A 26,371-nucleotide genomic window follows, 5' to 3' on the forward strand; every position below is an offset into this window, starting at 1 on the left:
CCTTTAAAATGTCTGACCAGAGCCTTAGAGAGCCTCAGCAATATATCTCTACTTTTGTGTTCTAGCCCTCTCAAATTAATGCTAACATCGTATTTGCCTTCTTAACTGCCAAATGAACCTGTATGTTAATCTTAAAGAGAATGCTGAACTAGGGCTCCTTGTGCTTCAGATTTCTGAAGCCTTTCCCTGTTCAGAAAATAGTCTAAGTCTCCATTCTTCTTACCAAAATGCATAACCTCACACTTTCCCACATTGCAATCCATTGTATTCTTATGACAATTAGATTTTAAATGGAGAGAAATTAATTTGCTTTTGTATATCATTTTACCAGATCCTTAAAGCATAACGTGTTTAACTGAAATTAGCTGTTAAAACAGATGTGAATTAGATTCCATAAGAGTGATGATGGAGAAAACTACAGTTAATTGCCTTTGGTAGTTTTAATTGGAAAATGAATGCTGGTCAGGACATGTAGCATATTCCCAGATCAAATTCATAGAGTCATAAAGCATGGAAACAGGCCTTTTGGCCCAAATGGTCCATGCTGGCCATAATCCCAAACTAAATAAGTCTGCCTGTGCTTGGTCCACATCCCTCCAAACCTTTCATATTCATGTTCTTGTCCAAATGTCTTTTAACATTGTAGCTGCACTCACATCTACCATGTCCTCTGGACACAAACAACTGTCTGCATACAAAAAGTTTCCCCTTATAGGTTGCTATAACGCGTGTTTCGTTAACATGAATTGGCTATAACACAATTGAAAAATAGTGGATGCTGTTTGGATAATGTGAACTTTCTGCTGAACAAGAATAGCAATTTTCTATAGCACTTTCACTCTAACATGATTTTCTATAGTGCGAGGTCACACAAGAACGCAACTTTCGCATTATTGGAGAACTAAACCTGCCATTCACCCTACCAAAACCCTTCACGATTTTAAAAACCTTCATATTCACCTACCACACTCGAGTGAAAAATGTCCCAGCCTCTCCCTCCAAATAAAACCTTCCATTCCTGGCAACATGTGGCATTAAATAGTCTTGGAGTTGTTGCATCCATTTGAATGAGCCAAATAGTGGTTGAAGCTTCTAATAATACAGTATTCCCATGGTCCTGCATTGAAGTAGCAGCCCAGGTTATTCTTCTGTCTTGGAAATGGACATGGAGCTCCAACCTCTTGGCTCAGAGTTGAAAGGGCTGCCATCAGGATCGTGCTGGCTCTTTGTTTCTGCTTATCAAAACCTTTGATTTAACTTATCAAATTATTTATTTTGATTTAATAAATTGGAAACACAGGAGCAGGAATAGACGCTAAGATTTTAGAGTAGATTTGTCGCTTGGGCTATGGACGTTGTGGTTGGTTGGCTCGCCAAGCTGGTTCATTGTTCTGCAGGTGTTTCATTACCCTGCTTACACAGCAGGGTAATGAAATGCCTACAGAGCAACAAATCAACTCAGCAAGCCAACCAACCACAGCAGGAATAGACTATTCAGCACCTTGGGCCTTCTCTGTTATTTTAGATCACGCTTTCATTCTTAATTTGTAATTATACAAACTGAAAGTCTCAAGGCAGCCTAATATTTCTGTACTTACATATGTAAACTTTCATAAAATGAATGAAAAAAATTCAAGAGCCAACACATCTGCTCTGAAAATCTGCCAAAGAAAATATCTGAAATAGATCATTTATAATCATCAGAAATGATGTAGTTTGCACTTAACTGATACTTAATTTTCACTGCAGTATGAACAAACATTTTAATCTTTCATATATAAAATAAATGAACAGTTGTCACTGTTAACAATAGGGACGACAAGTCTGATTGGTTGGATATCATCAATCTGCTTGTGGGGAAAACATACAACAAATCTCAGTCGCCATCCACTGGACATTTTACTGCATGCAGTGAAGAAAATGAATCCAGGCTTTTAAAACTTTTAGAATCAAGAACCTTCTTTTGTACAGGAACAATGACATTTAGGTTACAACGCAGACAAAGTGAAGTGATACGGAGGAAAATATTCATGAGCAGCAGTTCAAAAAGCTATTCACATACCATTTAATAAAGCAAAATTGCTTCACTCAGTTTGTGTGATTTGGAGAAAGGATTAGGAGAAGACTCACAGGACCCAAAGCATTTACTCTGCATTCTCTCCAAAAATGCTGCCAGAGCTGCTAAATTTCTCCAGAAGTTTCAGATTTTGATCAGAAGGTTGAGTCAAAGAAATGTCAAATATGATGGACCATTATAACATTCTATTTATCATTACTTAGTAATTATTATTACATCATATTTACTGCTGAGAAATAGGACATTTTATTAAATTAAAGGCACTATATAAGTTGTTGCTATACTTCCTTCTCCTCTGAGTGTTGATCTAACTTCCTCATAACTGCATCTATGATTTTTACCCTGAATATCTCTATGGTTCTCTAACCACTCTCTGGATAAAAACATTTTTCTTGAATTCCTTAATGGATTTATTTGCGCATTTTTTATATTTATAGCTTCTATTTTAGTAGTGCAATTAGCGCAACACATCTTCTCTGTGTCTACTCTACATTGTACATAATTTTAAAGACTTTCCTTAGTTTTTCATTTTTTGAGAGATAAAGAGTACTAGCCTGTTTGATCTTTTCTAATAGTTGTAAACTCTCAGCTCTGATACCATCCATTTACTGAGACAACAGTTTCAAAACTGATGTCTAGCTCATTTTTAACAAAAATGTTTTGTCAACTCGACAAAGACACAACATTTTGCCAATTAGTACTGGTGACAACAGAGACACCACATATAATATGGAGCAACTCCACTGACTGCTTGGGAAAAGCTGTAACTCTGAACAAACAATCAAACGCTCTCATTCAATGAAACTTTTCCACAATATGTTTCAATATGGTATGTATTAAGATGAAACAATGATTGTTTATTGATAAAAGTGATAGATCGTTTGTACATCCATATTTTAAAATGTGAAAGATCTGCAGCCTGACATCGATATGCCATTTGTTGGAGATTGGTCATATCAATCCCAGGGCATTCCTGCAGGAATCCCTCAGGGTAGTGTCGTTGGCTCAAAAATCTTCAGGTGCTTTGTCAATGACGTTCCCTCAATTATAATGACAGTGAAGCAGTCTATGTCTGTTTGCAGCAGGCCTGGGCAACTTTTAGCCTTGGGTTTCCAACTGGCAATTAACATTCACACTACACAAGTGACTGGCAATGACTACCTCCTACATTTCAAGCTATTCGTTGAAGAATTCCTAGCCTGCAAAACGCTGGTCCTATTTATCTGAACCAGTTTAGTTTCTGGTCGATGTTGATAAGACGGTGTCAACATTGATAATGCAATTGAATGTCAAGAGGAAAGGATTGTGTTCTCGGTTGATGGGTTATCTGGACCTTGTGTTGCTTGCTGCCCAGCAGCACAAAGCTGAACGTGGTCCAGGTCTTGCTACATTTGAATTTGGATGGATTCAGGATCTGAAGAGTCGTGAATGGTGCTGAATAATGCAAAGTCATGAATGAACATTCCCACTTCTGGCCTTATGATGAAGAGAAGGACGATGCAGCTGATGTTCATTGAGCCTAGGCAGGGAAGTTATTCTCACCACATTTCTGGAATTCAGCCCTTTTGTTTACGTTTGGATGACAACTGTAATGAGATCAGGAGTAGGGTGGCTCTGGAAGAATCCAAACTCAACAGGTGAGAGCAGGTCATTTCTTTGCAAATGCTGCTTGATAACAGTGCCGACCGTACCTTTCATCATTTTGCTGACAATTGAGAGCACACTAATTTGACAATAATTGGTCGAGTTGGATTTGTCCTGTTTTGTATGTATGGGAAATACCCGGGCAATTTTCCACAATGTCATGTAGATTCAGTGTTGTAACTGCACTGGAAAAACTTTGATCGTGGCACAGCTAGTTATGGACCATAAATCTCAGTACTTTTGCTGGAATGTTATCAGGACCCATAGCTTTTGCATTTTCGAAAGTCTCCAACTGTTTCCTCACATCACATGAAGTGAACTGATCTGAATTGGTTGAAGACTGGAACCTGCTTGTTGCAGACCTCAGGAGGAGGCTGAGATGGATCATCCACTTGGCACTTATGGGTGAAGATTTTCACAAATACTTAAGTCTTGTCTTTTGTGCTGATCTGCTGTGCATCCTGTTATTGAGGATGGAGGTCATTGTAGAGCCTGTTCCTGCTGTTGGTTGTTTGACTGTCAAACCACAATTGAATGTGACAGGAATGCAGAGCTTAGATCTGATCCGTTGGTTTGATGTGTCATACAACTTTATCCATCACTTGCTGCTTCTGCTGTTTGGCATGCAAGTATGCCTGTAGCTTCACTCGGTTAAAATAGCATTTTTTGCATATCTACTGCATCTAGTAGAGCCTCTTGCACTCTTCATTGAACCAGTGCTGATTTCCAATGTTGATGGTAAATACAGAGTGAGGGATATGTTGGGCCATGAGGTTATAGATTGCTGCTGAATGTAATTCTGCTGCTATTAATGCAACACAGGTGCCTTGTGGATGCCTAGATTTGCATTGTTAGATTTGTTCAAAGTCCCATTCAGCAGGGTGGTTGCGACATACAACATAATGGAGGATATCTTCATTAGAAGATGAGACTTTATCTCCAAAAGGACTGTGTGGTGGTCACTCTTTCTGATACTGTAATGACTGGATGCATCTGCAATAGGCCAATTGATAAGGATGAGGCTAAGTAGGTTTTTCCCTCCTGTGGTTCCCTTACTAATAGCCACAGACCCAGCCTAATAGCTGTATCCTTTAGACCCTGGCCAGGTTGGTCAGTAGTGGTGCTGCCAAGTTACTCTTGGTGATGGATATTGATTTCCCAACACAGAATGCATTGCCATCCTAAGTGCTTGAAGTATGAGGGAGCACTCATTCATCAGCCAAGGGAGAATTTTAAGTGGTGATTAACAGGAAACTTCCTGGCCCATGTTTGACTTGAAGCAAGATGGTTTATGGGGTCCAGAGTCAATGCTGAGGATTACCAGAGTCACTCCTTCATGACCATATACCACTGTGCTGTCATCTCTGGTGGGTCTGTCCTAACAATTGACAGAATATACTAGGAATGTTGATGGTGATGTCTGGAACATTACAGGCTACAGTGCACAGAAGAATGGCTATGTCAAGCTATTGCTTGACTAGTCTCTGAGACAATTCTTCCAATTTTGGCATGCGGTGTGGGTGAGGAGGACTTTGCAGGATTGACAGGACTGAGTTTACCATTTGTCATTTCCACTGACTAGATCAATGCCAGGTGGCTGCCAGACTTCATTCCTTTAGGCTTTGTGTTGATTTCATTAAATTGATTGGCTTGCTTTGCCACTTCAGAGGAAAGTTAAGAATCTACCATATTGCAGTGGGTTTAGAGGTACAGGTAAATGAGGCCAAGTAAGGATGGCAGATTTCCTAACTTAAAGCTCAGTAGTGAACTTGACATATTGCTATGACAATTGGTAATGGTTACATTATGGGTTATATTAAGCCAGCTTTTTAATTCCACATCTTTTACTGAGTTCAAATTTCATCATCTGCCATGTTGGAATTCCCTGTCCGCAGTGCATTAACCTGGGCCTTTGAATTACTAGTCAAGTGACATTACCGCTATGACACCTCACAATGTTAAAGGGGTGGAAGGGGACGTTCCAGGATTTTAACCTAGTGACACTGAGGGAACTGCAATACATTTCTAAGTGCGGGTGGTGAGTTGCTTGGAGGGGAACTTGCAGGTGGTAGTGTTATCTACTGTGCTAGTCCTTTTAGATGATAGTGGTTATGAATTTGGAAGGGGTCATCTGAGGAAATTTAGAGAATTTTTACAGTGCATCTTGTAGCTAGTACATTGTGCTGCAACTGAACATTGGTGGTGGAGGGAGTGAATGTTTGTGGATGTAGTGCCAAATAAGGTGGTTGTTTTGACCTGGATAGTTACAAGCTTATTTAGTACTGATATATATTGGATTATATGCAGAATATATAGGGTGATAAAGTTTGGCAGAGGGGATAGGGAGAAACAATATAGATTTAACTACACAGTTTTAAAATGTGTAAGGACAAAAGAGACCTGGAAGGGGAGGTGTGGTGCATGTGCAGTGAGAGGATTTGTCAAAGTATGTGGTATCTCGGGCTTCATAAATAACTTTTGAGCACAAAAAGCAACAAAGTTATGCTGAAACTTTATATTAGGTTGGTTGTTAATTATTTATTGGTCAGGCTTCACTTTAGTGTATTACATCCATTTTTGGTTACCACGCTTTTGGGCAAGAGATATAGAGGACTGTGAGGAGCAAATTCTTTACACAGGGAATAGTAAAAATGTGGAACTTGCTGCCCTTGAAGATGGATTATGGGAAGGTGTCAGTAGAAGCAGAAACAAATCAATGATTTCAAAATGAAATTATGTGAGCACCTGAAGGAACCAAAATCTTGCAGGGTCATGGGAATTGACAGGAAACTAATAGTGATGGTGGTGGGCAAGTTGTCAGAGGAATCCTGAGGAACACGTTTTACATGTATTTGGAAAGGTAAGGACTGATTAGGGATAGTCAACATGGCTTTGTGTATGGTAAAACATATCTCATATACTTGATTGAGTTTTTTTGAAGAAGATATGAAGAGGACTGATGAGAGCAGAGCCATGGACATGATCTATATGGTCCTCAGTAAGGCTTTCGACAAGGTTCCTTCTGGTAGACTGGTTAGTAAGGTTAGATCACATAGAATACAGGGAGAACCAGCCACTTGGATACAAAACTGGCTCAAAGAAGGAGATACAGGGTGATGGTAGATGCTTTTGGGACTGGAGGCCTGTAACCAATAGTGTGCTGCAAGGATCAGTCATGGGTCCACTGCTTTTGTAATTTATATAAATGATGTGGATGTGAACATAAGAGTGTAAGGGTGGCCTATGTCTGAAAGACACAAAATGGCCAACGGGGTTTAACAGAATAAAACAGCCTGCTCCTGCATTAGGACACAAAATGGCAGACAAGACATAAGTAGAATTAAACATCCTGCTCCAGCATTTAAGTGAAATACCACGATTCCTTTGAACAGGGTTACTACAGGTGAACGGGAGGCCCCACAAGCAACCATCCTAAACAGTTTGATATGAGGATGCCTAAGGATAGAAAAGTAATTGATTCCAGCTTCCTTAATGAAAAGATGTTGTCCCATTAAGTGAACAGTACCAGTTAGATCAAGGTGTGTAAATCTCAGCCCACAAACCAACCAACCAGCCTAACACATTAGGCAGCTGTGAAAAAAAAGCTAAAGTTAAGTTGAAGTAATTAGTTATTTATTTGTAGTTATTCACAATATTAAGAAATATGTTCAAATTAAAGATTCTTCAGATAATCATGGAGGTAGATTTCAACGTGAGTATAGATACATGAATAACCAATGTATACTAGAAGCATTTGGTGGAAAATATTTAGACCTAGATGTGAAAGTTAGTTAGTCTCAGGAAAATCTTTTACTTATCTCTAACAAGATGCCTGGCACGCCCAGAATGATATAGATTGTTTGAAATGGTAGAAGAAGCTGATCAACTTTACACTTTATAACTAACTTTATAACAAAATTTAATATTACGAATCTTATAGCAGTTAGCTAAAACCAACTGTCTTCTGTATTTTTTATAGATACAGGTTGGGCAGTGAAAAATATAAGAGGAATAACTGAATTTGACAGAGATAACACATAGAACACATTGACTAACAGAATTCAGGCACTCCTTAAAGATAAGCGAGTCTGGGTCAGACCAGGAGAATAACCAGTAACTTTGAAATGCGAATTAATAGGATGCATAGAAAGAACTCAAGGCATGGAGAATAGTGTATCTGTTAAACACCATAAGATCATGGGAACCTGGGGCTGTCCATAGGTATGCCTGTCATTGATTAGGTGTTTCATACAATTGGGTGTACGGAATAAGGGGGAAGGACATTGTTTCTCTCTGCAGCCGATACAGATTTCCCTCAATCTTAAAATTTCGCTGAGCAATGCCACAGATCAACGAACCATTATGTCTACAGGTTTAAACATTGACACAAATAGCCATCTCAAATATGAGACAATTAACCACTGACCCTTGACATTCAATGGTGTTACCCTCATTGAATGTCCCATTATCAACATCCTGGGGCTTACTATTGACCTGAAACTCAACTGGACCCACCACATAAGTGGCTAAAAGAGAAAGTCAGAGATTAGGAAAACTGCAGTGAGTGACTCACCTCCTGACTCCCCACAGCCTGTCCACCACCTACGACGTAGAAGTCAGGATTTGAAAAAAAAGGGTTGGCTGTGCTGAAATGAAACCATTTCATGACAGGACTTGGGATTGTGGAGGTAGATAGTAGACGTTGAAGATGTCCATGTTCTGAAATTGCTAAACTAAATGTTGAATACCGAAGACTGGAATGTACCTAAGCAAAAATTGAGGTTATGTTCCTCCAGGGCATGAACAGCTCCTTCCTTAGAGACATAAAACAACTGCTGGAATCCAAGGCAGACAAACAGGAAGCTGGAAGAACACAGCAAAAGCTAGGCAGGATCTGGAGGAAAGGAGCAGTCAATGTTTCAGTCTTGAAGAAGGGTTATACCCAACATGTTGACTCCTCCTTTTCTCCATATGCTAGCTGGATTTTGCTGTGTTCTTCCAGCCTCTTGTTTGTCTACCTCAGATTCCAGCAGGTTTTTCCCCCCAGCCTCTTGTTTAACACCTACCTTGTCTATTACCTACCCTCACTACCTTAGGTCCTGTCACAAAATAGGTTGCTGTCAGCTTGGCCAATCCATTGTCAGTTACTCCTAGTTCCCATTATCACCTCTCTCGCTTCTCTCCTTCCTTGTCTTACTATCAACAATCCATTTGTGAGCTGGGCCTTCGTTTTTCTCTCCATCCATCGTCTCCACCCAAATGCTCACTCTACGTCCCTGGAGCATGAATACCACCTTTTCTGAGATAACAAAGTGTAGAGCTGTATGAACACAGCAGGCCAAGCAGCATCTTAGGAGCACAAATGCTGACGTTTCGGGCCTAGACCCTTCATCAGAAATGGGGGAGGGGGAGTGGGTTCTGAAATAAATAGGGAGAGAGGGGGAGGCAGATTGAAGATGGATAGTGGAGAAGATAGGTGGAGAGGAGACAGACAAGTTAAAGAGGCAGGGATGAAGCCAGTAGGCGTGAGTGTTGGTGGGGAGGGGATTGGTCAGTCTGGGGAGGACAGACAGGTCAAGGGGGCGGTATGAGGTTAGTAGGTAGGAAATGGGGGTGTGGCTTGAGGGGGAGGAGAGGATAGGTGAGAAGAAGAACAGGTTAGGGAGGCGGGGACGAGCTGGGCTGGTTTTGGGATGCAGTATGGGGAAGGGAGATTTTGAAGCTGGTGAAATCCACATTGATACCATTGGACTGCAGGGTTCCCAAGCAGAATATGAGTTGCTGTTCCTGCAACCTATAGGTGGCATCGTTGTGGCACTGAGGCCCAGGATGGGCATGTCGTCTAAGGAATGGGAGGGTGAGTTGAAATGGTTCACGACGTGGAGATGCAGTTGTTTGTTGCAAACCAAGCGTAGGTGTTCTGCAAAGTGGTCCGCAAGCCTCCACTTGGTTTCCCCAGTGTAGAGGAGGCCACAGTGGGTACAGTGGAGGCCTCCTGCAGTGCCACAACAATGCCACCCGAAGGTTGCGGGAACAGCACCTCATATTCCGCTTGGGAACCCTGCAGCCCAATGGTATCAATGTCGATTTCACAAGCTTCAAAATCTCCCCTCCCCCTACTACATCCTGAAATCAGCCCAGCTCATACCCGCCTCCCTAACCTGTTCTTCCTCTCACCTATCCCCTCCTCTCACCTCAAGCCGCACCCCCATTTCCTACCTACTAATCTCATCCCACCCCCTTGACTTGTCCGTCCTCCCTGGACTGACCTATCCCCTCCCTACCTCCTCACCTACACTCACCTCTACAGGCTCCATCCCCAGCTCTTTAACTTGTGCGTCTGCTCTCCACCTATCTTCTCCTCTATCCATCTTCGATCCCCATCCCCTTTTCTGATGAGGGGTCTAGGCCCGAAACGTCAGCTTTTGTGCTCCTAAGATGCTGCTTGGCCTGCTGTGTTCACCCAGCTCCACATTTTGTTATCTCTGATTCTCCAGCATCTGCAGCTCCCATTATCTCTGATATCACCACCTTTTCCGAGTTACTTCTAATCCTGATGATCACTGGACTTGAAACGTTAACTCTGCTTCCTCCCCACGGATACTTCCAGACCCGCTGAGGTTCTTCAGCAATTTCTGTTTTTGTTTGTTTCAGCATTTGTGTCTCCAGCATCCATAGTTCTTTACGTTATTTTATACTATTGAGAATTCGTTCTCTAATTCTCGTCCACTTAATAAAAAAAATTAAACATTAGCATATTTGATGCCAGTGGATAGTGGTAAAATTTGAAAGGTCAGTCAATTAAGTGGCTCATGACGTTCAAAGCAAGGCCACACCCACATCTGGATGAAGCACACCGCTTCCTCCAACGGGTAGAACATGCGCAGTCTCATCGTTAATTTACCGGTCTCACGTTGGTTTGGATTCTGGGGCCTTTGGGAGCGTAAACGACTCGTTCAGTACAAAGTTGTGCATATCCGGCAAAGCCGTTATAGTCGGTGTGATTATTCAGTCGGACGTCGCGATGGCGATGCTGGCAGAGCGTGAGTAGGCATGTGTACCGCTTTAGAAGGTCCCCAGAGCGCGAGGGGCAGTTGCTGATCTGGACCAGGCTGCAAAGGCATTCATTCGTATATCGTGCTGCAAAGTGCATTTGTATAGCCTATTTTACAACCCCAGCACGTCCCAAAGTGCCTGTCGGCCAAGATGTACCATCTTCCCTCCCTCCCCAAATGCAGTCATGTAAGAAATCTGTGTACGGCAAAACACCACAAGCATTAATCTTGCCTGCCAACTTTTCTGTTTCGCTGCCATTTGAGGGATAAATATAGGCCGGGATTTTGGACACTTCTCTGTTTCTGCTCTTTGAAATAGTGCTGTGGAATGTTTTACATATCACAGCCTTGGTTTAACATCCCATCAGAAAAAAAGCAAGTCGCACTGTTGGCCATGTTCTGAGCCACACAAACCTGCTACCTAACTGAACAGGGTGAGGGGGGGGGGGGGTGGGGGCGAAGCTTGTGAGCTGAAAGGGATTTAATATTGAAAGCCAGGAATTTTTTAATCTGGTTTGGGTTGATAGATGGATTCAGAGCATTTGATTTAACCAAGCTGTTCGAATAATAGGGTGGTAATGATCAATTAAGTAAGCCCTGACAGGTTTTGCTGTATTGAGAACATATAAAAAGAGACAAGCACTTGGTATTAGTTGTGACACTGTGAATCTGGAGGAGTACAGTGGGCCAGGCAGCATCAGAGGAGCAAGAAAGTTGACATTTCCAGTTGGAACCCTTCTTCAGAAATGGGGGAGTGGGGTGGTGGGAGCTCTGAAATAAATAGAGAGAGGAGGGGTGGGGCTGGGGAAGGTAGGTGGGATGGTGATTGGTGAGTGCAGGTAGGCAGTGGTGGAGATTGGTCAGTGAGGTGGAAGGAGCTCTTATGTGGGAGAGAACATGTACATGTTGTGTCAGGTCAAGAAGGTGGAGATGAGGGGAGGGTTGGTCATGGGATGAGGCTGAGGGTGGGGAGATGATCCAGAAACTAGAAGAGCAGCACCTAATTTTCAGCCTTGGGAACGTAAAACCTAATGGTCTCAATTTGGACTTTACCAGTTTCAAAATCTCCCCAACCCTGGCTTCATCCCATGACTGACCAACCTTCCCTCTCATCTCTCCCTACCCCCCCCCATTTCTGAAGAAGGGTCTTGACCCAAAATGTTAACTTTCCTGCCTTCTCTGATACTACCTGGCTCGGTCTGCTTCTCCAGCTCCATATTGTGCTATCTCTGACTCCAGCATCATCAGTTCTTGCTATCTCACTTGGTATTAGCTGTTGCACTAACTATATGACAATACTTGGGGCATGATTTGGGTAGTAATTACACAGAAATCACTTCTATACTGGAAATAATGATAACACTGTACTTTATTACTACTACGAAGGCATTAAAAGAATCAAAAATTAGTTTTATTTAAAAATGTAGCAATAGTCTCTAATAAAGGTGGAACAAGTCAAAACTGAATGAAAGTGTTAAAGGGTTAGTTGACTCTGATACCCTGAATTCCAACGGATGTGCAGACCCAGATGTACAATCTTGCAACTTGTGTAACACTGAGATAACAATGTGTAGAGCTAGATGAACACAGCAGGCCAAGCAGCATCAGAGGAGCAGGAAGGCTAATGTTTTGGGTTGAGACCCTTCTTTCTGAAGACCCATCTTTCTTGTTATCTCAGATTTTCCAGCATCGGCAGTTCCTACTATCTCTAACAACTTGTGTAACACTGTTCAGTACACTTGAGCTGAAATGAGAACTGTGAAGCTAAATCTGACATCCTGCAGCAAGTGTGTCATATGAGGAGGAAAAGGAAATGTGTGCACTCAGATGTGCAAAACAAGTTGCCTCTTTCTAGCCTCTGTCTCCCTTCATTTTTCTCCACTCTTCACTCATTCCCTTCTCTTTCTTGATAGCCCACTTACTTCCTTGTTTGACTTGTTCTTGAGGTCTTGTGTGGAATGACAGAAATGTGGGACTAATGTCTCTGGTGTAAGTGTAGCGTTTGCAACCACTCTGAGGTCATGGGACTAGATTTTATATAAGACATGTTAATATGAGAGGCAGCAGAAAATGGATTTGCAATACCATATGGAATATCAATCAGGTTTCTATTTTTTTTGTAGCCCGTAGAAAGCAGAAGTGGTCTGTGGATCCAAGGAACAACACCTGGAGCAATGATGAGTCCAGATTTGGGAAGAAGATGTTGGAAAAAATGGGGTGGTCAAAAGGAAAGGTGAAAGCTGTGATTGAATGAAATGTGTGAATTATGAATAATTTGTCTGATTTTCATTAGAATGTTCAAGGATGATTTTTAGTTTATCCTGATTTGCGCTCTCAAAACGGTCTAATCTGAACATCTTGAATAAATCTCACTATATTCTTCTTGGCTGGAAACAGAATAACCGTAGTTTCCTGGACCTCTTCATGTATCTGAAAGTTTGTACCCTCAGCACCTAATTAAAATACTATATTGTGGATATTGGAAATTGAAATAAGAGCGGAAAATGCTAGAAATATTCAATGGGCCTTGCAGCATTTGTGGAGAGAAGGAACAAATTTAACATTTCAGGCTGATTACCTTTTTCTGTAATTTATTCGTGAGGTATGGGCTTCATTGCAATATTTATTACCCATTCCTAATTATCCTTGATGCAGTGCTGGTGACCTACCTTCATGACCTCTGCAACATATTTAGTGTAAGTAGACCCACAGTTTTGTTTGGGAGGGAGTTCCAGGACTTTGACTCAACAACAATGAAGGAACGGTGTTATATTTCCAAGTCAGGAAGGCAAGTGACTTGGCAGAGAAATTGATTCTGATGTTCTTATGTATCCATTGTCATACTTCTAAATGTTAGTGGTAATGTGTTTGGAATATGCTGCTTAAGGAGCCTTAGTGATTTTCTGCAGTGCATTTTGAATGTGGTATGTATTGCTGCTACTGAGCATCAGTGGTAGAAAATATGACTGTTTGTGTAGGTAGGTTGCCTCGTCCTGAACAGTGTCAAAACTTGAGTGTTGTTGGAGTTGCATACATCCAGGTCAGTGGGAAATAATCCATCACACTTCTGACTTGTGCTTGGGAGATGTTGGACAGGCTTTGAGGAGTCGGTGAGTTGTTTGCTGTCATCTTCTGACCTGCTCGTTGAAATGTACAAGATTCGTAAGGAGCTTGACAGGATAAATTTTAAGAGGATGTTTCCCCTCATGGCAGAGTCTAGGATCAGAAGGCATTGTCTCAGAATTGAGGGGTGCAAATTCAAGACTGAGGAGAGGAGGTATCCCTTTTCTCAAAGGTTTGAGAGACTTTGGTACTTGTTGCCACAGAGACTTGCAGGACAGAGTCCTTGTGTATATTTAAAGCTGAGTTCTTGATCAGTAGGAGAATCAAAGGTTATGGCAAAAGGGCAGGAAAGTAGACATGAGGTGTGAAGGATCAGCCATGATCCTATTTCTCTCTAAACAGGCTCCAAGGTCTGAGCTGTCTACTTCTATTCCTATTTCTTATTGTCTTATAGTCTACTCTCTAACTATAGCATTTATATGGCGAGTCCAGTGTTGATAATGTGGGCTCAGTGATGGTAATGCCATAGTGTCAAGGGGAGGTGATTAGATGCTGTCTTATTGGAAGTGATCATTATTTGGCATTTACCTGCCACATGCCAGTCTATGACAGGATAACGTCAGAATCATCAGAACGACAAGAAATTAGAGAAATAATGCATTTTAGGTATGTACAGAGGCTGGGTAAGTTGGATGGGCTGGTCCTTGAAGGGAAGAAAAGAAAGAAGAAAATGGTAGGTCTGGGGCACAATGGAAGGCAGGAGGTTTTAAATAACAAAAAGGCTGACAGTACAAGACAAAGGGGAAACTAATGGGACAGGGAAAGAATCGAAAGGTAGATCCAGAGCAGGTTAAATGACAAAAACATCATCATTTCTAATCGTTGCTTTCTTTCAAAAAACGAAGCATCTGATGTAATTAAAATCTACGTTGAGCCCAGAAAGCTGTGAAGTACCTAGATGAGCTTTTCTTTAAGCTTCTGTTTCTCTCATTCCCAAAAATCTCTTTACAATTTCTTTGAATCCTTCCTGAAGATTAAACGTGATTTTCTTGCTAGAAACTAAAGAATGATTTATAAAGGTATCACAAATCATAGAAACACGCAACATAGGAGCAGGACTTGGTCATTCGGCCCCTTGAGTCTGCAGCACTGTTTCAGATCACGGTTGTTGTCTACTTCAATGCTATTTTCTGTGCTATCCCCATAACCTCTGTTTCAGTAATTTGCTGCTGTCTAAAACGCTAAGATTCCAGTTTGTTTCCTTTTAAACAGCATTCCAACTTGCCCTCTCAGGACTGTATAAATGTACATACACCCTCTGGGGTCTCTCTTTTTTTACCCATTCTGAAATTGTATCCGTTACTTTATGTTGCTCCGACTCATCTATTGTACCAGAATGAAACCTTTGAAGCGGGAGCAGAAGCAGACCATTTTGGTTCTTCAAGTCTGCTCTGCTGTTCAATAAGTTCGTGGCTGATCTGTTTGTATTTTGAAATCAACATTCCCACCTCTCCTCCAACAACCCTTGGATTCATTTTCCTACCAGGAATATATCTCTGCCTTAAACATATTTAATGATCCTGCCTCCATTACCTTCTGAAGCAAACTTCCAAAGTTGCTTAACCCTCAGGGGGGGGAAAAAAAATTGTCCTAACATCGATTCTAAAAGGATGACCCCTTAACTGTGTTCTGTAGATCTGAACTTATTCACAAAAGGAAACATCCTTTCCATGCTTGCCTTATCACATGACACCAGGTTCTCGCCCAACATGTTTATTTGAAATCAGAAGCTTTTGAAGTGCCGCTCCTTTGTCAGGTGAAGTGACCAGTGCTCTGAAAGATTGTGATTTCAAACAAACCTGTTGGACTATAATCTGGTGTTGTGACTTCTGATCTTGTCCAACCCAGTCCGATTCAGATACCTCCACATCAAGGTCATTCAAGATTATATAAACTTCAATTAAGCCACCCCTCACTCTTTTCTAAACCGCAGTGGAAACATGCTCAGCCTGTCCAACCTGTCCTCACAAGGCAACTTGTTCATTCCAAATATCAATTTAGTAAAGCTTCTCTGAATTGTCTTCAGTGCTCTTATGTCCTTCCCTTTAACTGCGGTTCAGTATTTGAGATTGGTCTGTATTATGCACTGTATTATTGAAGTATACCATCTTTATGTTCAATTTCTCTCTTTAATAAAGGATAACATTCCATTAACCTCAATCACTTACTGTAACTGCAGACTAGTTTTGTCTTTGTTATGCAACTTCAAGTAATTCAAACCAGCTGAAGACAATTTTTCTTTCACTTGTTAATGGTAGTCAAGTGACAAAAAATTTTGTCTCAGACTATTGCCTCAAAGTTTTTCTGTCATAATCTTTAGGCTGACTGATGTATTGTGTTTATCCATCTCCTTGTTTTGAACAAGACTAATATTTGTAATCTTCCAATTCCATAATTCCCATATGTAAATGAGGTTGGAAAATTGATGCCAGAACCACTGCTATCCCTGCCCTTTACTCAGTAATCTAGTATGGATCACTTTCAGGCCAGAGATTTTTCCTTTTTGCATGGCAGTATTTTAAATTTTTGCTCCTTATTAACTACTTCATCTCTTGTGTCTTTATTGCTTTAATTTTGATGTTGGTAATTTTTTTTCTCCAATGAAGATAATGCAAAGTCTGCATTTTTTAACTCAACCATGTGCTTTTCTTCACTATAAGATCCCTTTGTTCATCCCTAATTGTTCCCACCCTTACTTTGCCTTCTGCTTCCTGTTTTTATATTTTGATAAATACTTTAGTGTTCCATTTTATGTTAGAATGCCTACAGCGCAGAAAGAGACCAGTTGGCCTACTGAATCTCCACTGACCTTCCAAAGAGCATCCCACAGATCCAGGCCTGTACCTCATCCCCTAATCCTGCATTTACCACGGCCAATCCACCTACCCTACACATCCCTGAACACTATGAGCAATATAGCATTTCCAATCTACCTAACCTGCACATCTTTGGACTGTAGGAGGAAACCAAAGCACCCAGAGGAAACCCACGCGGACACAAAAAATGCATAAACTCCACATAGACAATTATTCAATGCCGGAATTAAACCCGAGTCCCTCGTGCTATGAGGCAGCAGTGCTAACCCCACCATCACGTTACCAATAATATAATCTCATATGCTGTATTTGATTACCGTTTTTTGCCCCTCATTTCTTTTCTGGTTCTTTGCTACATTTTCTGCATTCACCTTTGTTTTATATCACATTGAGTCTGCAGTGTGTCAGAGCTTTTATCTTCTGTTTATTTTCAATCTGTGTAACCTCAGTCGTGCAGAGAGTTCTAACTTAAGTGTGTTTCCTTGCCCTCCCATTAGAATGCATTCCATCTGTTCTGAACCATTCCTTTTTGAATAATTAACATTACTTACTGTTTAATTTGTCACTGTTTGATTCCAATTCACCTGGCACTCTTGATCCCTTTTTGACTCAATGAAATTAACCATCCGTGATTTAAGTATTTTAAAATATAATTGCTCTTTAACCTTTTCAAAAACTGCTTCAAACGGTAGGATAAAATGCACTGTTTTCAAAATGCTTCCAACTAGAAATACCCTCCATTTAGCTCCTAGAATCAGCCACAGTTAAGTTGCTAAAATAGTAAACAAACTCAACAGGACAAAAAGGAGAGCTCATTCTTTGAGAGAAAATCAAGAGTAAACAAAGTAAATAAGTTGCTTCCATTACAAGCTGGAGGAGTAAAAACAATAAACTACATTATTTGGGTTTTAAAATTTTGTATTTTTGAGAATAAAATATGACTTTTCAAATCTCAACATTCTTCTTCTTCTTGCCATGTACAAAACCAAACCTGTCAAGTGGAAGAATTATTTACAGTTGGAGTGGTTTAAAAATTTATTAGAAATGTTTAATTTTAAACAGAATAAATTACTAGAAATTAATTAAAATTGGAAACAGAATATGCAAAATCTTAATGTCAACATAGGAATTGTATATCACAAGATTGTAACAGATTGTCTTTAAAAGTAATCAAATGTTTTGTAGAGTTGTTTCAACATTCTGTGAATTATACTTATGAAATATGTAGAACTTGTGGAATGCTGTATAATTCACTGATATAACATTGTGACAAATTAACGTGAAGTGTGAAAAATAATTTGTCATGTGCAAGCTAAATGCAATGATCATTAGTGCTGGAAATTGACTATCATTGAGTGCTTTCTGTGTTAAGAATCTGAAGTTTTTTGTCTTGTTGGATAATTTGAGAAGGCAAAATGGTTAATCTGTCAAGAGATGGTTATGATATACTGAGGACAAATGCCTTGTCTTTATTAGCAAATATTAGCCTGCCTTACCAGTTGAAATCTACAAGTAAATGAAAAAAGTAGGCCACCAAAGCTACTTATGAACTGTTGATTAACTTGTGTCCCTAATTAACTAATAAAATGATGATATCTTTTCTTCTTTTTTCCTAGGGTCTTGGGGCTCGTGAACAGGGGTTTACAGAAAACATTAAAGTTCAAATTAAGAATGACACAGCGGGCCTGGGAGCAGCAAAAGATCATGAGGTGACTTTCATAGCAAATATTAAGTTGTGGCCTAAATTTGTGGTTGCCATGATTCTAGTATGTTGCACAATTGAAAAATCAAAAGCATCTGAATGTATTCAAGTAATTAATGTCCTCAATTTCATATGAGCTTGTTTATTGCGTAGAATTGAAAAATAGCTCATGCTACTAGAAGTGGTTGCTGATGCCAATCAGCTGTGTGTTCTGAATTGAGTTGTAGAGCTCAGATGTTTAAAGTGCCTCTTACTTACTTTAAGCTTCAACTTCTCAGGGATATAATTTCAATAAATGTTTAGAGCTTTTTTGTAATGTTTGCTTTCAGCGTTTGTTTTGGAGTCTGAATGAGAGATCTGATCGGTCCCTGCTAACTCTGTGCATGGGTGGATCACTCAGAAAACCAGTTGGAATCCTCTTAATATAGACATAAAAATTTATTTCTTAAACTATTGCAGTACCCCCAAGTGTCCTTATTAGAGTCACCAGGGTGTGTGGTCTTTTGTTTTTTATTTTCCTTAGTTTCTGTGAAGAGAATGCATCATCTAGGTGTGAAAACGTTTTGATCATTTTTGGAAAAGTAAGAAGATGAAGGCGTATAGTTCCAAGTACGCCTGGCTTTAAAAAGTTCTTTTTTAAGGTCCTATAATTATCTGAAAACAAACCACTTTAATGTTGCAGAATAAATAAGTTCAAATTTTGATTCCTGAATAGTTGGCTGTTTTTATTAAGAAGTAAAGAAGGAAGAAGGAATCCAATGAAGTAGTTTCTCTGCTACCTCTGATAAATGTATACTCAAAAGTGCAGCAAGTGAATTGTACTGGAAAGATGATTTATTTAAAAATAATAGTCTTGGGGTTTAAAAAAAAAAGTAAAATATAAGCTGAATCAATAAACACCAAATAATTTTTAAAAATAAGAAATGTTAGAAATACATAACTGGCATCTGAAAGATGAATTCAAGTTTGGACATACTCAGCAAGTCTGGTAACATCTGTAGTGACAGAAACAGAGTCATACAGTACCTAAGCAGACCCTTCAGTCCAACTAGTCCATGCCAACTATGTTCCCAAACTAAACTAGTCCAACTTGCCTGAGTTTGTCCCATATCCCTTCAAACCTTTTCTATTCATGTACTTTTCCAGATGCCTTTTAAATATTGCACTATGTACCTGCATCCACTGGCAGTTCATTCCACACAAAAACCACTTCGTGTGTTTTTTTTTTAAAAAACATTGTCCCTCATGTCCTTTTTAAAACTTTCCCTTAACAACTTAGAATGCGCCCCCTAGTTTCAAACTCGCCTACCCTAGGGAAAAGACCATTACTATTCGCCTTATTTATGCCCCTCATGACTTTACAAACCTCTATAAGGTCACCCCTCGTCCTCCTACGCTGCAGCAGAAAAAGTCCCAGCCCCTCCAGCCTATCTTTTTTTTAGAACTCAAACCCTCCAATCTCGGCAACGTGCTGATAAATCTTTTCTGAACTCTGTCCAATTTATTAATATTTGTCGAATAATAGGGCGGCCAGAAGTAGCCTCGCCCCCAACATCCTATACAACATCAAAATGAAATCCCAACTCCAGTACTCAAAGGTCAAAGTTATAGACATGCTCATTGAGCCAGTGGTTTTGGTTGCAGACATTGTCACCCCACTAGGTAGCATCGTCATTGCACCTCCAGTGAAGCGTTGGTGTTCTGTCCCACTTGTTATTTATGTGCCTCCATTTGCAGTGGTGGTTGGTATTATTTGTGGTTCTGTTTCTGTTTGGTGTGTACAGAGTGTCTAATTCAGTGTCTTTGTTGATGGAGTTCTGGTTGGAATACCATGCCTCCAGGAATTCCCCGGCATGTCTCTGTTTGGCTTGTGCGATTTATGGATGCGTTGTCCCAGTCAAATTTGTGTCCGTCATTGTCTGTGCAGTGAGACAAGTGAGAATTGGTCATGTCTCTCGGTGGCTAGTTGGTGTTCATGTGTATTGTCAGTTTACTTCCGTTTTGGCCTATGTAGTGTTTCCCTCAGTCCTTGCATGGTATATTGCTTATTACCCCAGTTTTGCTAATTTTGGAATCGGATCCTTTTACGTTTGTCAGTAGCTGTCATAGAGTGGTTGTCGGTTTGTGTGCTGCTCTGATACCTAGCGATCACAGTAGTCTTGTGGTCGTCTTTGAAATATCCTTGATGTATGGCAGGGTAATTAGTGAGTCTGGTCATGCTGTGTCTTTCAGTTGTCTGTCTCAAGAGTAATGATGGATTGTGCTTTTTGGGTACCCATTCCTTTTGAAGACTCTGGTGCTCCTGTTCTGCTTTGCCTAGTTCTGGGAAGCTGCAGTGTGTTGTGGCACATTTAAATAGTGTTGTGATGCAGCTCCATTTGTGGCCCCTGTGGTTGTTGCTTGTGTAATTGAGTATCTAGTCCATATGTGTGGTCTTTCTATATATGTTATTCTGGAGTTCCCTGTTGTTTTTGCGTTTTACCATTGTGTCCAGGAAGTGTTGTTCTCTTATTCTTTCGTGAATTTTATTCCAGTCAGGATGTTGTTTATGTGTGGGTGGGTTTCTTCTAGTTTTTGCGTGTTTAATAATCATGAAGGTGTCGTCTACATATTCGACCCAAAGTGTGGGTCGTATGGTGGGGAGTGCTGCCCGTTCTAACAATTTGCATTACTGCTTCTGCAGTTGGTCCTGATATTGGGGATCCCATTGCTGTCCCATTGATTTGCTTGTATATGTTGTCGTTTGAAGGTGAAGTGAGTTATGAGGCACAGATCTAGTATCTAGAGGTCTGACAGTGTCATTCGTGCCACTGGGAGCAGGGAACATCACTAGATCTGATCATGTAGGTAAGTGAGGCAGGGAAGCATTTGCAGAGAAAGCTTCATTGATGACAGAAGTGCAGAGGGCTGAAGGTAAGTGCATGAATATCAGTGGCCCACATCCTCCTCGGTGCTGTTGTCTTTGTGGTAGGAAGAAAAAGTCTGTTATCAAGATGGCAAGTTGCAGAGAGATCCAGCTATCCTTTGCTAATGTATAGGTGCAGCAAGTAATTCAGAAAACCTAATAGAATGTTTTAATTGTGGGGGAATTGAATACAAAATGAAGTAGGTTATTCTTCATTTTAATATAGGGTACTCATGAGTACGGTGGATTCCTGAATGCAGAATTGGTCACCTTAATTAAGAAAGAGCATAAATATACCAGAAGCATTTCAGAGTAAGTTTGCCAGACGAATAGCTGGAATTGTTGGGTATTCTGAGGAAAAGTTGGACAAGCTAGTGAGTAACCACTGGAGTTTAGAAGAATAACAGATCACTTGATTGTAATATGTAAGAACCTGATAGGTCTCAACAGGGTGAGGAAAGGATGCTTCCTCATGTGGGCGAATCTAGAAATAATGGTTGCAATTTAACAATAAATAGTTGCCCACTTAAAACAAAGAGTTTTTTTTTTGAGTGTCATGTGTCTTTGAAATCCTCTTCTTGGAAAGGTGGTGATTCAGGATTTTGAATATTTTTTAAGGCAGACGTAGATAGATCCTTGATAATAAAGGGGGTGAGAGGTTAAGTGGGAATGTGGATTTGTGGTTAAAATCAGGTCAACCATAGTCTTTTTAAATGACAGCAGGCATGAAGGGCCTGCTCCTGTTCCATGTTTGAATGTTTTGATCAGGCCTAGAGTGTCTGACAACAAGGAGGCAGCCTTCAAAGGTATGGGAAGACTGAGATAACCTTGAGATTTTTTTTTAATCAATCTGTTCAGTGACGATATTCCACACCATTGGAGCAACTGGGACTTGAACCTAGACAGGCTCAGAGTTAGGGACGCAGTGTGCCACAAGAGATGATGCACACATGCACACGCACATGCTTGGACACGTGTGCACAGACACAGCCCCACACGTATATGAAACTACAGTAAGTTCCACTGGGCTGAGCGACAGTTAATGGGTCTAATCGACTTTGAACAGTTAAGTTTCTTGAACATGTCCCATGTTGCCTCTGTTAATCGGATGAGGTTTTCACACCAGCAAGAAACTGATGCCTCTCTTGTGATTGTGGGCCTGGTCACCATGTTTTCTTCCACTGGTGTGGATTAAGTTTTGCCCACCACTTCAAGTTTGTGTCCATTCATGAAAAGAAAGAACAATACAACACAGGAACAGGCCTTTCGGCCCTCCAAACCTGTGCCGGCACATTTCATACTAAATCCCTCCATTCCCTTCCTATTTGTGTATTTGTCCAGGTGTTTCTTAAATGCTGCTATTTTGTCTGTTTCTACCAGCTCCTCTCACATGTTCCAGGCATTCACCACCTTTTTTCGTGAAAAACTTGCCTCTGACATCCTTTTGTACACATTACTGCCCTGCCCTGCCCACCCCACCCGGCGTGCCCCCCCCCCCCCACCACAACATCTTGGTAAACCGTTCCAAAGCATCCATATCGTTCTTGTAGTGTGGTGACCAGAACGGTACGCAATACCTTTTGGTATTTTGCAATTATCTGAAAGAGAAAGAATGGTTCTGCTTTCATTCTTTGATCCAGAATTTGAAATATTTGATCAGAGATATTGCTCTTCTTTCACCTTTCACTTGTTGGCTAAGTTGTTCTGTACTCTGTTTTATTTTCAAGTTTTGAGTAGTGAACATGAGCAATAGCTGATTAAAAACGTTGAAATTTCACTGGTGATCTATTTTATTTTTGTTAGGACAACTGGATTGCACACCAGGATGAGTTTAACCAGCTTTTGTCTGAGCTCAATGCCTGTCACAAGCACAATGGTAAGTATTTAATTTAGTCCTTCCTGTTTGATCAAGCAAAAGCCAATGGGTGACAACACAGCTGGAGTGAGGCACAGAGGTCACCACTCTCTCCTTCTAAGTAAGTGGCATGATTGAGGCAAAAATTTTATATATCCCTCAATTGTATTCAGATTTCTCATGTCACTTTTGAATAGAATTGCTAAATAGAACTTTTTCTGCATTGGAAAATCAGTTTATCCTTTTTTAAAAAAAGCATTAAGGATACATTGTTGCACCTTCTAAAAGTCAATATATTTATGATTCCTAGCCTGTAAATTCAATGTTCCCAAATTCTCAGATTCACACACTGCTCTTTCTGTTGCCTTTGCAAACCACGCTCAATGTCTCACTACGCTGCTTGCAGTATCCTAGACCCTTGAACAATCCTTCCAAATAACACCGCTTCCACTTTCCAGCATTGTTTACATGCACGTTCTAGCTTGTCTACTACCTGAATGCAATCTGGTATGTTTTACATCCTATTTTCTTTTGCATTCCAACTTTTTAAAAAAGAACGTGTTTTCTTTGGCAAAAGAGAACACTGTTCTTAACCAGATCTGGCCATATGCAGCTTTGGTTCCTCACCCCTGTGGTTCAGTCTTCAGGGTTTTGGAATCAGTTGTACTAAACTGCTGGACAAAATTACCTATACTGGTTCAGGACGTGAACATAGGAGGTATGGTTAGTAAGTTTGCAGATGACATTAAAATTGGAGGTGTATCGTACAATGAGAAAAGTTACCTCAAAGTACAATGAGATCTTGATCTGACGTGCCAGTGGACTGAGGTGTGGCAGACAGTGTTTAATTTAGATAAATGTGTGGTGCTGCCTTTTGGAAAGGTAAATCAGGGCAGGACTTCTAAACTTTACGGTAAGGTCCAGGGCGTGTTGCTGAATAAAGAAACCTTGGAGTGCAGGTTCGTAGTTCCTTGAAAGTAGAGCCGCAGGTAGCACATAGAACCTAGCGAAGTACAGTACAGTACAGGCCCTTCGGCCCACAATGTTGTGCCGTGGAATAATCCAATCCAAAAATAAAATAACCTAACCTATATTCCCCTCAATTCACTGCTGTCCATGTGCATGTCCAGCAGTTGCTTAAATATCACTAATGACTCTGCTTTCACGACTACCATTGGCAAACTATTCCCTGCGCTCACAACTCTCTGGGTGAAGAACCTCCCTCTGACGTCTCCTCTACCTTCCTCCTAACACCTTAAAACTATGACCCCTCATGGCAGTCAATCCTGCCCTGGGGAAAAAGGTAGATAGTGTTTGATATGCTTACCTTTATCGGTCAGTGCATTGATTATAGCAGTTGGGAGATCATGTTGTGGCTGTACGGGACACTGGTTCGGCCATTTTTGAAGTATTGTGAGCAGTTCTGATCTCCCTGCTATAGGAAGGATGTTGTGAAACGAGAAAGGTTCAGGAAAGATTTACAAGGAATTTGTCAGGGTTGGAGTGTTTGAGCTATAGGGAGAGGCTGAATAGACTGGCGCTGTTTTCCATAGAGTGTTGGAAGCTGAGGGGTGACCTTATGGAGGTTTATAAATCATGAGGGGCATGGATAAGGGAAAGAGGCACAGCTTTTTCACCGGGGTGGGCCTAGATTTTAGGTGAAGTGGGAAGGATATAAAAGGGACGTAAAGGGCAACTTTTTCACACAAAAGGGGATGCATATATGGAATGAGCTGCCAGAGGAAGTGAAGGAGGCTGGTACGAATATAACATTTAAGAGGCATCTGGATGGATGTATGAATTGGAAGGGTTTAGAGGGATTAAATTTTATATTATGTTTGGCTGACCGTTTTAAACGTAGTGAAGGCCAGTGATGAATGATTCCCTGCAAGTATGAACTTAATGGTAAAATTTGAGCTTCATAACATTTAGTAAACCAAACTCTAATAGAAACACAATTTGCCTTATTCATGATCATGAATTGGAGCCTGTGCAAAGGCATTGCATGTTATGTGGTGTAAAAGTGTTTCCTGCCATGGGATATATAACTTCTCACTTCCTGTGCCTTCATGTTTGGTCAGATCCTGCTGTTAAGGGGTGTAGAGTACGTCTGGAGTTACATACTTGTTTGACTGCTTTCAAAGTGTTAACAATTTTGAGTTACAAAGTGCTAGTTTAGATTGTATTCTGCATTCCTAAATTTTGAAGATGAGTATTGGTGGACTGGTTTATTTATATTTGTCAAAACACTTGGAAGATCTCAATGACAAACAATACTAGATTCACCATATCTTTCACTGTGCCACAGTTTATCGAAGAAAGCAAGCAAAATAACAGGTGGATGAAGAGTATGAACCAGTTCTTGCCCCTTATTCAGTTTCCAGGCCGTAATAGCTCAAATTTCACAGTCAGCAGAATAACAACTGTACTCACTGCTGACCTTGAGAAAGTTACCTCCGAAGATCTTGTGATCTTCATAGTATAGATCTTGACATTATTTAGAAGTCGCAGCCAAACCAGAATCTCAAAATATCCAACAACATTCATGTTATCAACTTGGTAGACATGTAATTACATTCAAGTATTTTCACAGACAACCAACCAGGAAGTAAAATAAACTGAACATTTCACCTTTTTTAGTTAAAAAAAATTACAGGAAGAATAATGAATGATTGGGACAAGGGTGTAATTTGTAATGTCATAAATTTTGAAAATAATTATTTTTCATCAAAAGGGAGAAATTTAACATTTCGCACCATAAAATTAGACAGAGTCTCTTAGCACTGTGATGTTTGCGTGCTCTTAAAAACTCGACTACATCTCATTCAAAAAAGTTCGCCTTTCCAAGTGTGTTTACAGCAGTCGAATGGCATAAAAGATTTGGGTGCTTCAACAGCGCAGACTGTCTGTTGAAACACTGAACTCTTGACTTTTGACACTAGAGGGTACTGTTGTGTAACTTCCATTGCTTTTCATGATTAAACTGACACATTGTTTGTTTGAGAAAGCAAAGACTAGGGACTAGATGTTCACTACCATTGTGAGTATCTCCAGCTGGGTTAGATAGGATAGTTGAGCCTGCGTTGAGTCAGTGGCTTCGAGCCTGCTGACCACTGCGTGTGTCTCTACGGGTGTGCACTACAAAGGGCTAGTCAGGAGATTCACTTTTTTGTTTCAAAGGCTGTTAGTCTCTC

At 40.5% G+C, this 26,371-nt stretch overlaps 1 protein-coding gene and 1 long non-coding RNA gene across 3 annotated transcripts in view; one reads left to right on the forward strand and one right to left on the reverse strand.

The window, feature by feature from the left end:
• Positions 1-10,781, reverse strand: part of LOC125452198 (uncharacterized) — a 76,738-nt gene extending 65,957 nt beyond the window's left edge. Inside the window, exon 1 of the long non-coding RNA XR_007247489.2 lies at positions 10,626-10,781. This is a non-coding gene — a long non-coding RNA (uncharacterized LOC125452198). The remainder of the gene's footprint in view (positions 1-10,625) is intronic.
• The window catches only part of pinx1 (PIN2 (TERF1) interacting telomerase inhibitor 1), a 94,513-nt gene continuing 78,686 nt past the window's right edge, over positions 10,545-26,371 (forward strand). For both annotated transcript variants that reach the window (XM_048530307.2, XM_048530308.2), the window contains exons 1-4: positions 10,545-10,764; positions 12,900-13,009; positions 18,332-18,424; positions 23,126-23,198. In XM_048530307.2, coding sequence (XP_048386264.1) covers positions 10,746-10,764; positions 12,900-13,009; positions 18,332-18,424; positions 23,126-23,198 — 295 coding nt within the window. In that variant the 5' untranslated portion in view covers positions 10,545-10,745. The remainder of the gene's footprint in view (positions 10,765-12,899; positions 13,010-18,331; positions 18,425-23,125; positions 23,199-26,371) is intronic.

This window comes from Stegostoma tigrinum, chromosome 4 (assembly GCF_030684315.1).
Source record: "Stegostoma tigrinum isolate sSteTig4 chromosome 4, sSteTig4.hap1, whole genome shotgun sequence".
NCBI lineage: Eukaryota > Metazoa > Chordata > Chondrichthyes > Orectolobiformes > Stegostomatidae > Stegostoma > Stegostoma tigrinum.